The sequence below is a fragment of the Bos taurus genome, chromosome 3 (assembly GCF_002263795.3).
Source record: "Bos taurus isolate L1 Dominette 01449 registration number 42190680 breed Hereford chromosome 3, ARS-UCD2.0, whole genome shotgun sequence".
Classification (NCBI taxonomy): domain Eukaryota; kingdom Metazoa; phylum Chordata; class Mammalia; order Artiodactyla; family Bovidae; genus Bos; species Bos taurus.
The window spans coordinates 15,564,475-15,578,466 of NC_037330.1; the positions used below are offsets into that span (position 1 = coordinate 15,564,475).

Genomic DNA, 13,992 nt, shown 5'->3' on the forward strand with positions numbered 1-13,992 from the left:
TAGATAAAGAATTCTAAGACATACACGGTAAAAGCCCTCCGGAACCTTAGAATATGGTGAGAAATTCTAGGGCCTTTAAAGAGCCACAGAACCTGGTGGGCCTCACCTGGAGACAGGCAAACATTTAGTCTCCTCAGCCATGTCCAAGGTCACAAAGGATGCTGTGCAGCCCTTGGAGGCAGAGGAGCCGAGCGTGGCGCGGGCTGTGGTCCGCAGCACGGGGGGCTTTATCCTGGGCTTGTCCCTGGCCACAGCCTACGGGCTGCTGGAGCTGCTGGTGGAAGGGCATAGCCCCTGGGGCTGCCTGGTGGGCACTTTCACTTTGGCCGCCTTCCTTAGTCTGGGCATGGGATTCTCCCGCCAGGTCCGGGTCACTGTCCTTTTGCTGCTGCCCCAGGCCTTCTCCAGTGAGTTTGGCGCCCAGTGCAGGGGGTGGGCCCAGTGGAGGGGCTGGGGCAGGAGGGATCTTGCGGGAGAGGGAGGTTGAGGGAAGCCCTGCTGCCTTCTGTACGGCGCTTGTACATGCTGCCATGGGCAAGGCTGCTGGCTTGGTTCCCACGGTGCTCTCTCCCCAGAGCAGGGCCGGACACTGCTGTTGGTGGCTGCCTTTGGGTTGGTGTTGCAAGGGCCTTGTGCCAACACCCTGCGCAACTTCACCCAGGCCAGTGAGGCTGTGGCCTGTGGGGCAGAACTGGCCCTGAACCAGACCGCCAAAGTGCTGGAGAGGGCCAAGCAGCCCCTCGTCAGTAAGGCCACCCACCTCCACGGGCCCCTGCACTCCCCTCCGCCTGCGCGTTCACAGTCCTCTGGCTCCATTCCTCTCTGTTGGTCCTGGGCCTTAACTTCAAAGCATCCAGCAGGACCCCCTGACCCTCGCTCTCTGGCCCACTCCACTGCCAGATGGATTATCTCCCAGACCCCAGCATCTGGATAGCTCCCCTGCTCCACTCCCTACTCCAGGGTAATGGTTAGAACCAGCCTCTAGAGGAGGAGACCCAACCGGACCCCTGCCCCTGCCTCTCAGGTGCTCTGAACAAGATTAAAGCCATTGCCCAGAGAGCCAAGCAGGTGGCTGACCGGGTCCGAAAGTTCTTCCGGTCAATCATGGATGGCGTGAAGCACGTAGGTCAGCACGTTAGCATGTCTGTTTTGGGGGGCCAGGATTTACCCAGTCTCCTTACCCTCACCCCTGTCCAGGACTTCTTGGGCCCTGCCAGAGTGCTAACTAGACCCCACTGGATAAAGCACAGCCTGGCCCCTGACCACAGGCCTTTCCGGCCCCGGGTGCTGCCCTGGTGTTCCCCCCAACCCCCCTGAGAAGATGCTGCAGGACTCCTGGGTACCAGCCCCGTAGCCGTTCCCAGCCAGGGCCCTGCGGAACGTGTGGTATTGGCTCCTGCACATCGGCGATGTGTGCAACTCGGAGCTGGGCAACCCCTACTTGAAGTGTGCTCGGGTCTTTGATGACGCCAAGGACAGCTGCATGAAGGTCATACCACAAGCCTACCACCTGTGCTTCGTGCTCATGCCCTTCAAGCTGATGCTCTGTGGACTTGCCAGTGGTGAGAGAATGTGGACTTACTGGTGGGAATGGGGGCCCGGCAAATGTAGGGGTCAGCTGGGTGAGCGGGCCCAGGTGAGCAGTAGTGTAGTCGTAGCGTGTATGTGCTTAGTCGTGTCTGATTCTTTGCGACTCCATGGACTGTAGCCCACCAGGCTCCTCGGTCCATGGGATTTCCCAGGCAAGAATACTGGAGTGGGTTGCCATTTCCTCCTCCAGGGGATCTTCCTGATCCAGGGATCAAATCCACATCTCCTGCTTTGGCAGGCAAATTCTTTACCACTGAGCCACCTGGGAAGCCCCCTTCCAGGGGACTAATGAGGGGCAATAAATATGGGGCCAACAAGGATGTTGGGTGCCATGCAGGATTAGGGAGCAGGTAGGGGGAAAACCAGTGTGGAGGGTGGGGTAGTAGGGAGAAGCCAACAGGTTTTGAGCTGATGTGGAGGCCAGCAGGAACAGTGAAAATTTGGGAGGCCCTGTGACAGCAAGGTCTCTGGAGATTGGAGAGACAGGCTACGTCTCCTTGCCCCTGCTGACACTCAGTCTTGGCTCTCAGTGGTCCAGGTGTTCTGCATCATCCCTGGCTATATCCAGACCTTCCTGCGAGAGACCATGAGTACCCGTGAGTGATCCCCGCCTAGCCCTACTCATGCGGTGCTCCCCGGAGGCCTCCCTCCCTCATATCAGCATGTGCCAACCCAGGAGTGCTCCCAGTCCACAGATGAGAATTCAGGAAAAGACCTCCAGAGGTTACCCAGGCCAATGTCCACGTTGTACAGATTAGGAAATTGGGGCCCAGTGAAGAGAGGGTGCTTCATTAAAGCCTGACTTGAGAGCAGGAGCTGGGGAGAGAAGCAGGGCCCCCTGTTCCTTGTGAAGGCAGAAGCCTGGTGCTAAGCGTGCATCGGCCATGGCATAGACTGTGGAGGCTCTGTCCCCTCCTCAGTCCACTGTAGGTCCGCACACTGGGGGTTTGTAGCTGACCTGGGAGCCATGGGACCCCTGGGCTGGCCAGGCCCCTCCAGGGTGCAGCCCTGCCCCCTTGTAACTCTCCTTGCTCACATCTCCCCTGGACACGGGGCCTCAGCTGTGAGGAATTTGATTAACCGAGTGCGTCAAGAGTTTGAGTTCAACATGACAGCCACCCATTACTTCTCTGTGGATCTCAACGCCTCTCGGAGCCTGTCCCAGGTAGCTCTGGACCTCCAGGAAGCCGTCAGCATGAAGCTGTACCGCGTCCGAGAGGCCTTGGCTCTGATGGGCTACACCACACCTCTGCTGCTCCTGCTTCTTTACCTCCAGTGAGGCGCTGGAGGGCCCCGCCAATGCAGGGGTGGGAGAGAGGGCTGTTGGGGGCCAGCTTGTCCCCATGGCATCCTGGGAGGCTGGAGCTCGTGGGCAGGGGTGAGAGTTGGGAGGGTGGTGGCCTGGGATGTCTGGTTGGGGCTGCTGAGGGGCCTCACGTGTGTCCCACCAGAGCCCTGTATTACCGGTACGGTTACCTGAACTGGGACAGTTTCAACAACGTCTACATCACCAGCCGATTCCTGCGCATGGAGGCTGTCCGCTCCAGGGCAGGACTGCCCACGGTGCTGCCGCTCACCGCCCACGAGGCCAGACACTACATCCAGCCAGGCAAGGGCCCTGAGGACCCGGAGATAGGGTCCCTCCAACCCCACTGCTCTGCCCAGAAGTGCTGGGCACAGGCCTGGCTCAGGGCAGGGCCAGAGATGGGGGACGACAGAGAAAAAGAAAATTTCAGGCTTGGGAGGTGGGGGAGACACAACCCTATCCTTGGGAAGCCTCAGCCTAAAAGGGGGGGATGTCTCAGAGCATGCAAACAAAGAGAAGAGGGGCAGGTAATGCTTCTGGTAGCACCCCGGATGTCAAGACAGAGGGAAGGATAGGTGGAGAGTGGATGTGGAGCAAGGGAAGTGAAGCTGGGGAGGCTTTTGGAGGTGGTGAGCAAGAATGTGCATGCGTGCTGATATGGAGGTGAAGCAGCCAGCAGGAGGTGGGGAGCAGTGCTGTCTCTGAAGTGGGGGGCGGGGAACCACATAAGGGTATCAGGGATGCCTTAGAAGTGGGGATTCCTGGAGACTGAAAACTGGCCACCAGGTCAAGGTGGAGATACTAGGTGAGTATCTCGAGCCACAGAGGCCCTGCCCAGGAAGGGTGCTTCCTTCCCACTCTTGCACAGGGGTCCTCACAGCTTCCGCATCTTCCAGGTGAGCAGACATGACCCAGTCTGATGAGGGGCAGGAGCTGCCTCCAGGAGGGAGGTCTCTCTAGGAGCTAGGGTCTGGTGGGAAGGAGAATTGCGGACAGTCCTCCTGACCAGCCCTCCCGACCAGCCCTCCCTCATGCAGGCTCCATCTTCTTGTCCCGGTGGGAGCAGATTTTTTGCATCCTGGCAATCTTCCACCTTGCCCGGCACCTCCTCCTCGTGCTGTTCCTGGTCTTCCTGGACTATGCCGTCTTCTGGGTCCTGGACCTGGCTCGGTACCACCTGCAGGGGGAGGTTGTGGCCCGAAGTGAGTGCCCGAATTTCCCTAGCTTCCTTAGTCCTGGGGGATGGCCTGAATGTCCCCCTGTTGCTGCTACTTACCAGCCGATGACATTGCCCGTCCTCCAACCCCATCCTCTGGTAACCCCTGTGCCCAGTTCAAGGTTACACCATAACACAGTAGAGGAAAACATAAGCTCTAAAGTCAGACTGGCCTGGGGTTAAATCTCAGCAGTGTCCTCTACCAGATGGTGACCTTGAGCAGTTTGCTCAACCTCCCGGACCTTCAGTTGCCTCATCTGAACCATGGGACAGTAATGGAAGCAGCTTCTCTGGGTGGCTCTACATAGATGAGACCACATGTGTGAGTGCCTGGTGGACCTTGGATTGACAGCATGCCATAAACCAGAGAACAGAGTTAATCTAATCCTTTATACCAGAGGCCCAACAGAAAAAGTAAAAAAAAACCAAAAACTCGAAACGATCGATACACAGTCAGTGCTTAACAAATGCTTTACTTTTGAAAAAATTTTAAAAATTTGATTGAAATACAGTTGACTTACAATGTTTTAATTTCTGCTGTACATCAAAGAGATTCAGTTATATGTAAATATATATCTATTCCTTTTCATATTCTTTTCTATTATGATTTATCACAGGATACTGACTACAGCTCCCTGTGCCACACAGTAGGACCTTATTTATCCATCTTATATATAACAGCTTGCATCTGCCAATCCCACACTCCCAAACCCTCCCTCTCCCAACAAATGCTTTAAAATAAACGTTTCTGGGTGGTCATGGAGTCTGGGCATGGACCCATAGGCTATCAAGGTCATTTCAGATCTGGTGGCCTGAGAAGGCAGACCACGTAGGTACCAGTGCCGGTCAGTTCTGGACCACGGAGCCAGGCCTAGTTTCCAAGAGCTGATGCCGGGGCCTGGAGCACCATGAGGGGAGCCTGGGGGTGCCTGGGGGTCCCTGGGGGGCTTCTGGTGGGGCCTGGGGGCCATCTCTATGCTTTGCACCATCCACCTGCCACCCTCCAGAAGATGTGGTCTTTTGTGCATGGTGGAGTGGGCAGCTTCGAAGAACATCCCTCACACAGGGTCTCGCTGCCCAGGCCCTGTGTTCATGTCCATAACTGTGGAAGGCGCTGGCTCCACGGGGAAGATTTACCGCGACCTAGTATCGGCATTCGATGTCCTCCAGCAAGGCAACATCACCGTCCTGTCCCGACGCTGCCAGCTGCATCCCTCAGAGCCCAACTCCACTGGTTACATAATCATCGGTATCCACACCTCCGAGGGCGCTGGGGGGACACAGTTCAGGGCATGAGGGGCACAGCCCGCTGAGGGTGAGTGTGGCTGGCACCTGGTGCCCCCCAGCGGCAGCTTACTGGGTCTGCTGTGCCCCCAGGCGTCATGTATGGCCTTTGCTTCTTTGTCACTTTGTTCGGCAACCATGTCAGTCGGCTGCGGCGGCTCATCTGTGCCTCCTACTACCCATCTCGGGAGCAGGTGAGGGGCCAAGGCCAGCTCCTGCTCCCCCTCAAGGGGGCTAAGCTCCTGGCTGGCTGTCTTGGTTTGGGGGAGTTCAGAGGCCTTCTGCAGCCCAGCTCTCTCCCTCTGGTTGAACCCCAAAGCAAATGACCTGGACCACAGAAGGGAGAAATGGTGCCTCTTGAGATAAAGCTTGCTTCCAAAGATTAGTTAAAACCCTGGGGAAGGGGACTTCCCTGGTGGTCCAGTGGCTCAGACTCCATGTTCCCAACTCAGGAGGCCCAGGTTTGATTCCTGGTCAGGGAACTAGACCCCACATGCCAAAACTAAGGATCTGGTGCAGCCAAATCACAAATTAACAACAAACAAATAAAAACCCTGGGGGACAGGAGCCATGCTGGTGTTGAGGTGGGAATGAAAACCTGCCATTTGTTTACTTACTCATGACTCATTGAGCACCTACTGTATGCTGGTCACCATGCCGGTCACCATGCCGGCGGCTTCAGGGATGCAGAGATGAACCAGACACAGTCTCGGGGCAGGTTTTAACAAAACAGTTACAATGGAAAAAGTATTTTTAGGAAATTCCCTGGCCATCCAGTGATTAGGACTCCGAGCTCCCACTGCAGAGGGTGACAGGGTGAGGGTGCAATCCCTGGTTGGAGAATTAAGACCCCACAAACCTTGGAGCACAGCCAAAAAAAAAAAGAGAAAGAAAAAAGTGTTTTTATTAAGGGATAAATAAACTGCTATGGAAACCCAGAGGAGGGGATGGGTGCGTCCACCTAGGGAAGCCCTGAAGTCTTCCCCCAGGAAGGGGCATTGAGCCAAGCCTACAAGGAGTCATAGGAAATGGAGAGAAGGTAAAGGTAAGGGGTGGGGTGAGTGCAGAGGGCATTCCAGGCAGACAGGATCAAAGGGACCCCATCCTTGACTTCCCCTCCACCAGGAGAGGATCTCCTACCTCTACAATGTACTTCTGAGCCGCCGAACCAAGCTGCTGGCTGCCCTGCACCGATCAGTGAGGAGACGGGCAGCTGACCACAGCCACATGAGCATCCTCCTAGTGCTGGCCGGACGGTAAGCCCACTGTCTTTCCTTATAAGAAGTGGAGTGAGAGGGAGTAGAAAAAGAACCAGAGGTCAGAACGGATCACTGTCCTTCCTAGGTGTCCAGAGATTTGGTTGAAGAGGGTGCTCATTCATGAATGGATGGGGGATGAGACTCTGTAGGGGTGGGGAGTCAAAGGAGGAGGAGGACAGGAAGAAGGGAGGTTCTTGCTATAGTTGGAGGGATGGAGGTTAGACTGTAGGGAGACCTACCTTTGATTTGGAGGGTGATACGGAATGAAGCAGGGCAAAGACTAATAGAGTTTTGCCAAGAAAATGCACTGGTCATAACAAACACCCTCTTCCAACAACACAAGAGAAGACTCTATACATGGACATCACCAGATGGTCAACACCGAAATCAGATTGATGATATTCTTTGCAGCCAAAGATGGAGAAGCTCTATACAGCCAGCAAAAACAAGACCAGGAGCTGACTGTGGCTCAGACCATGAACTCCTTACTGCCAAATTCAGACTTAAATTGAAGAAAGTAGGGAAAACCACTAGACCATTCAGGTATGACCTAAATCAAATCCCTTATGATTATACAGTGGAAGTGAGAAATAAATTTAAGGGACTAGATCTGATAGATAGAGTGCCTGATGAACTATGGAATGAGGTTCGTGACACTGTACAGGAGACAGGGATCAAGACCATCCCCATGGAAAAGAAATGCAAAAAAGCAAAATGGCTGTCTGGGGAGGCCTTACAAATAGCTGTGAAAAGAAGAGAAGTGAAAAGCAAAGGAGAAAAGGAAAGATATAAGCATCTGAATGCAGAGTTCCAAAGAATAGCAAGAAGAGATAAGAAAGCCTTCTTCAGCGATCAATGCAAAAAAATTGAGGGAAACAACAGAATGGGAAAGACTAGAGATCTCTTCAATAAAATTAGAGATACCAAGGGAACATTTCATGCAAAGATGGGCTCGATAAAGGACAGAAATGGTATGGACCTAACAGAAGCAGAAGACATTAAGAAGAGATGGCAAGAATACACAGAAGAACTGTACAAAAAAGATCTTCACGACCCAGATAATCACGATGGTGTGATCACTGACCTAGAGCCAGACATCCTGGAATGTGAAGTCAAGTGGGCCTTAGAAAGCATCACTACGAACAAAGCTAGTGGAGGTGATGGAATTCCAGTTGAGCTCTTTCAAATCCTGAAAGATGATGCTGTGAAAGTGCTGCACTCAATATGCCAGCAAATTTGGAAAACTCAGCAGTGGCCACAGGACTGGAAAAGGTCAGTTTTCATTCCAATTCCAAGGAAAAGCAATGCCAAAGAATGCTCAAACTACCGCACAATTGCACTCATCTCACATGCTAGTAAAGTAATGCTCAAAATTCTCCAAGCCAGGCTTCAGCAATATGTGAACCGTGAACTTCCTGATGTTCAAGCTGGTTTTAGAAAAGGCAGAAGAACCAGAGATCAAATTGCCAACATCTGCTGGATCATGGAAAAAGCAAGAGAGTTCCAGAAAAACATCTATTTCTGCTTTATTGACTATGCCAAAGCCTTTGATTGTGTGGATCACAATCAACTGCGGAAAATTCTGAAAGAGATGGGAATACCAGACCACCTGACCTGCCTCTTGAGAAATTTGTATGCAGGTCAGGAAGCAACAGTTAGAACTGGACATGGAACAACAGACTGGTTTCAAATAGGAAAAGGAGTTCGTCAAGGCTGTATATTGTCACCCTGTTTATTTAACTTCTATGCAGAGTACATCATGAGAAACGCTGGACTGGAAGAAGCACAAGCTGGAATCAAGATTGCCAGGAGAAATATCAGTAACCTCAGATATGCAGATGACACCACCCTTATGGCAGAAAGTGAAGAGGAACTCAAAAGCCTCTTGATAAAAGTGAAAGTGGAGAGTGAAAAAGTTGGCTTAAAGCTCAACATTCAGAAAACGAAGATCATGGCATCCAGTCTCATCACTTCATGGGAAATAGATGGGGAAACAGTGGAAACAGTGTCAGACTTTATTTTTTGGGGCTCCAAAACCACTGCAGATGGTGACTGCAGCCATGAAATTAAAAAACGCTTACTCCTTGGAAGGAAAGTTACGACCAACCTAGATAGCATATTCAAAAGCAGAGACATTACTTTGCCAACAAAGGTTTGTCTAGTCAAGGCTTTGGTTTTTCCAGTGGTCATGTATGGATGTGAGAGTTGGACTGTGAAGAAGGCTGAGTGCCGAAGAATTGATGGTTTTGAACTGTGGTGTTGGAGAAGACTCTTGAGAGTCCCTTGGACTGCAAGGAGATCCAACCAGTCCATTCTGAAGGAGATTAGCCCTGGGATTTCTTTGGAAGGAATGATGCTAAAGCTGAAACTCCAGTACTTTGGCCACCTCATGCGAAGAGTTGACTCATTGGAAAAGACTGATGCTGGGAGGGATTGAGGGCAGGAGGAGAAGGGGACGACAGAGGATGAGATGGCTGGATGGCATCACCCACTCGATGGACGTGAGTCTAAGTGAACTCCGGGAGTTGGTGATGGACAGGGAGGCCTGGCCTGCTGCGATTCATGTGTTGCAAAGAGTCGTGTCGCAAAGAGTCGGACACAACTGAGTGACTGAACTGAACTGAACTGGAGAGGATGAGGGTTAGTTAGGCCGGCTGGGCTGGCCTGCTTTTTAAAAAATTAATTTAAAAAGTGTAATATAGTTGATTTACAATTATGTGTTAATTTCTGCTGTATTATATAGCAAAGTGATTTAGCCATCCACACATATACACTCTTTCTTAAAAAAATTCTTTTTTGTTATGGTTTATCACAGAATATAGAATAAGGTTCCCTGTGTTATACAGTAGGGCTTTGTTATTTACCATTCTATATATACTAGTTTGCATCTGCAAACCCAAAATTCCCACTCCATCTCTGCCTTTCCCCCTCCCCTTGCAACCACAAGTCTGTTCTCCATGTCTGTGAGTCTGTTTCCCCATGTCTGTGAGTCTGTTCCTCCATGTCTGTGAGTCTGTTTCCCCATGTCTTTGAGTCTGTTCCTCCATGTCTGTGAGTCTGTTTCCCCATGTCTGTGAGTCTCTTTCTCCATGTCTGTGAGTCTGTTTCATTAAAGTTCATCTGTGTCATATTTTAGATTCCACAAATAAGCGTTATCATATAGTATTTATCTTTCTGGTGTGAGAATTTGGTATGAGAATCTTCAGGTCCATCCATGTTGCTGCAAGTGGCATTATTTCGTCCTTTTCCTGGCTGAGTAGTACTCCACAGTACACATGCGCCACATCTTTATCCGTTCATCTGTCCATGGATGTTTAGGTTCCTTCCACGTCTTGGCTGTTGCATATAGTGCTGCTGTGAGCATAGGGGTGCATGTATCTTTTTGAATTATATTTTTGCCCAGATATATTGAGCTGACCTGCTTAGTGTCTGGGACCCTTCTCCTCAGGTGTTCCTGCCTGGTTCCATTTATCAGCTACTTCAGCCAGCATCAGACCTACTGCCTGGGCTGCGGGCAGCCACAGGACGAGGGAGACACAGAGAATTCGGTGGCCTGCGGTACCCCAGGCTGCAGAGGTGAGAGTTCCGGGGAGGATGCCTCTGCTGGGGCTCTCAGCATTTGTATGTGACAGTCAGCTTTTATAACTTCTGTACCTCACCTTTTGTACCCCTCCCTTCCTTATGACGCATGTCCTCATTTACACAGAACCCTCAGGTAGCTCATTTTCTCTGTGTGCCTTAATCCTCCAGTGCAAGTAGAATTCCTATGCAAGTGGTATTGCAGCACTTCCCCAGAGTGCATGGTTTGATGAATGGTCTCCCCCTTGGGTGGAGGTGGGGAGGCAAGGGCTGAAAGCTCGGGAGCACAGTGCTGGGGTTGGGGTAGGGGAACAAGTTCAATTCCTTCCCTCCTGGCCTCCTCCAGGTCTCTTCTGTCTCACCTGCTTCCGTCTCCTGGGCAACACCTGCTCCGTGTGTGCATCTCCCCTCTCCTACCAGGAGGAGCTGGATCTAGAGCTGTGAGTCTCAGGCGACATGGGGTGGCTGGAGACTGTGGGAGCAGTGGGAGTGGCCACCCCTCCTGCAGGACCTCTGTAGGCTACTGAGATGGGAGGCTTCTCCAGGGACTCCAGTGACGAGGAGGGCCCCCGCCTATGGCTGGCTGCCGCCCACCGAAAGGGTCCTGAGCAGGAGGCGCTACTGCGGCAGCAGCTCCAGGAAGCGCTGGGCAGGACCCTCTCATGGGATTCCATGTCGGAATCCAGGTGAGCGGAAAACTTCAGGAGTGGGGGCTGGGAGGCCTAAGCACGTTCAGTCACATTTATCAAGGGTTTCTTGGGTGCCTGGCGCTCTGCTAGAGCTGGAGATATAAAAGGGGTGGTGGGGGGAGGTTTGCCCCATGCCTGCTGTGTCAGCACCCCTGCTCCGGGGTGAGTGGGGGAGAGTGACATCAAGTAGATAAGGGACAATGTAGACAGCGCCCCAAATGAGGAGTGAACCAGGCTCTGGGAAGCACAGAGGACTGAACACGCAGTTTGGGATGGAGGCTTCACGAAAGAAGTCAAAAAAATTGGTGGGCTTGATTTTCACTCACAGAGAGCCAAGTATATCAAATGCTGTGAGATTATCAAGTAGGATGAAGCCTGGAAGCCAGAGGGTTTGTTAGGCTGAGGAGTGCAAGAGAACATTCCAGGGGGAGGCTTGTGTGAGTCTGGAGAATATGGCACACTTAGAGGTGGGGGGAGGGTCAGGGAGAGGTGTATTTGTGGCTGGGTGGAGACAGCAGAGCATACTGGGAGATGAGGTTGGCCATCAAGGCAGGGAGAGGTGAGAGAGGGCCTCAGTTTACCATCTGAAGGTCCTCAGTCAGAAAGTGATGTATTTGTATTTGTCTTTGGGGACAATAAGCTAAGAAGGCAGAGTGGAGGCAGGGTGGGAGCAGGGAGACCAGAGAGGAGGCTGTCTCAGCTCAGGAAAAGTTGGTGATGGCCTCAGGATTGAGGTGCTGAGAATGACAGGGAGCTTGTGTTTGGAACTGGGTAGTGTTAGGGCAAGAGGAGAAACAGGTTCTGCAGAAACAATGGCCCAGTTCTAGACCTTTCTGGTATCTGTAGGGAATCCACTGGGAATGCCCAGGGGACAGTTAGAAAAGGGCAGGGCTCTGGGCCAGAGGTATCTTTTGGGGGGTTGTTGACTTGGAGACTGAGAGAGATGAGCTGGATCACCCTGGTGGAGGGCAGGGCAGCAGAGGAGGGGGCAGGGACAGGACCCTGAGGGGCTCTATCACAAACCAAGGAGGGGAGAGACTCAAGAACAGAGAGCCAAGCAGATCCAATGCTGTGAGATGATCAAGTAGGATGAAGCCTAAAGACTGGCCATTGAATTTGGTGGTCGAGAGATCCTTGGAGTGGCTTGTGGGACTATTTCTCATGGTGTGGGGAAGGCCAAAACCAGTCCTCGTGGGTTGAGGTGGGTGACTAGTAGAGAAGACTCAGAAACAGGGTACTTGGCTCTGTGTCACTGTTGCAAGAAGTTTGGGAATTCTTTTTTTTTTTTTTTTTTTTAATATAACTGCTATAGTTTAAAAAAGAAAGCTTGATGGTAAAGAGGGGAGAGTTAGCTTCATAGAACAAGAGAGTAGCTTGAAGGGAACCTAAAAGACTTTTCTTTATCCAAGAAAAAGCTTGTTCTTTACCCAAGTATGGGGAGATTTGAGGATTTCAGAGATGAAAAAAGTGTTGAAGAGTGAGAGATGCCGGAGAGATGGGATCTAGGGCCAGGTGAACAGGGTGGCCTCAAATAGGACCGGGCTCGCCCGAGGCAGGAGGGGAGAGGGCATGTTCCTCCCAGCAGAGCTGAGCCTGCTCCAGTCTGGTGGCCTTGCTTTTCTCAGGGTGAGGGGGTGGGGGTGGGGACTGGGGGTAGGGATAGGAGGCATGCACACCTGCTGAAACAGTAAAGAATGGGGTTGGGAGTGGAATAAAGGTTTCAAGGAGTGGGTGGTGGAGGTTGAAATGCCTGCCTTGGGGAGTGTGCAAAGGAGCCAACTGGGGAGGTTAAGAGATTTCCAGGGAGCGTTAAAGGCTCAGATGAAGTTGAAAATCATCACGTGTAATGAGACTCCAGCATGCTAGGTTACGTGGTTTTCCCCAGCAAATGTGGTAGCCATGAATGGGCTTCCAGGGTTAAAGGCTTTTTCTGGGCAGGTCAGGAGATGACGGGGTGAGAATTGGGGTGTTTTAGTCAGAGTATCTAAGATGACTGGGGAAGAGAAAGGGGTTGAGACCCCAGTGGGCAGCCCAAGGTCCATGTGTTGCTGGGGTGTTAAAGCAGAGGCCAGGAAGGATGCAGACAATGGGCCAGGCCCAGGAAGAATCCAGGGGCTAAATCCAGAGAGTAGCCAAGATTGAGGGTGATGTCCGAGTAGGAGCAGAGAGGAAGGTCATTATGGCCAAGGAGGTTGAGGATTGGAAGTGTCTGGAATGTTGTGTTGGAAGACTGTGCCCACCAGCGAGAAAGCAGCTGGGCCACAAGAGCGGCTCAAGTCTGGTACCAGCACCCTGGATGCGTATGGCAGGATGTCGGCAGGGCCTGGGGAGATAGGCACAGCCCGGGAGTGTAGCTTCCACTGCAGCCAGGGGCTTTGCAATACGCCACAGGCAGGCCAAGTCTGAGAAAGACAAGTAACCTCCACTTGGGAGGACTGAAGAGAAAACTGTCCAGTGGTCACATTCCAGTGTGAATGGGGCACCGGAAGTTAGTAATGAATTCAGAGGCTGAAGGGGAAGGAAAGTTTTATTTTGAGCGGTTCCAGAGGGCTCAATGAAGTTAAAAGCTGGGCAGCCAGGGAGGTACACTACAGCCTTGAGTGAGTATTATTTCCGAGGTCACTACTGGTTCTGCCCTTGCAAAGCACATGACCTTGGGCACATCATTGCCCACTCATCTCTGAGCCTAAAGTCAGAAGATATCTACAGACACACGCTGGCTTGCCTTGGAGGGGCCTGTGAGAGCCGCAGTGGCTGGAAGATAACAGGAGCCAAATCTGAATAGACAGGGCAGGTGCAGGAGGCAGGAAGTTACCTGTGAAAACAGAATCCTGGTGACTGGGCCACCCTCTTCCTCTCCTTACTAGTGACCTGGATGAGGAGAAGGGGCTTCGGGAGAGAAGGCACAGGTAGCCACTCCAACCTGAGGCCCCATCTGTCAGCAGCCCCCTCAGCCCCACTGACCACCTCAGAAATCCTCTGCCCTCAAAGCAGTCCCATCTCTCATTTCCCTCTCCTCCCCATCCCTCCCACCAACCTCCAAAATAAAGAAACCAAAGGTGGACACAA

General features: G+C 52.2%; 1 protein-coding gene across 3 annotated transcripts; it reads left to right on the forward strand.

Moving 5' to 3' along the window:
• The first annotated feature begins 66 nt into the window (after positions 1-66).
• On the forward strand, positions 67-13,992 carry DCST2 (DC-STAMP domain containing 2). 3 transcript variants are annotated; one of them, XM_059884967.1, is made up of 15 exons: positions 67-407; positions 576-746; positions 1,025-1,126; positions 1,365-1,562; positions 2,121-2,186; positions 2,652-2,865; positions 3,042-3,199; positions 3,934-4,098; positions 5,179-5,361; positions 5,490-5,590; positions 6,522-6,652; positions 10,104-10,231; positions 10,581-10,674; positions 10,780-10,920; positions 13,791-13,992. In XM_059884967.1, exons 1-15 carry the CDS (start codon positions 140-142, stop codon positions 13,834-13,836), a joined length of 2,166 nt encoding a protein of 721 aa, XP_059740950.1. In that variant the 5' UTR covers positions 67-139; the 3' UTR covers positions 13,837-13,992. The 3 variants fall into 3 exon arrangements, with proteins under 3 accessions (XP_059740950.1, XP_002686058.1, XP_059740951.1); XM_002686012.6 differs by having other exon boundaries at positions 5,194-5,361; XM_059884968.1 differs by having other exon boundaries at positions 581-746.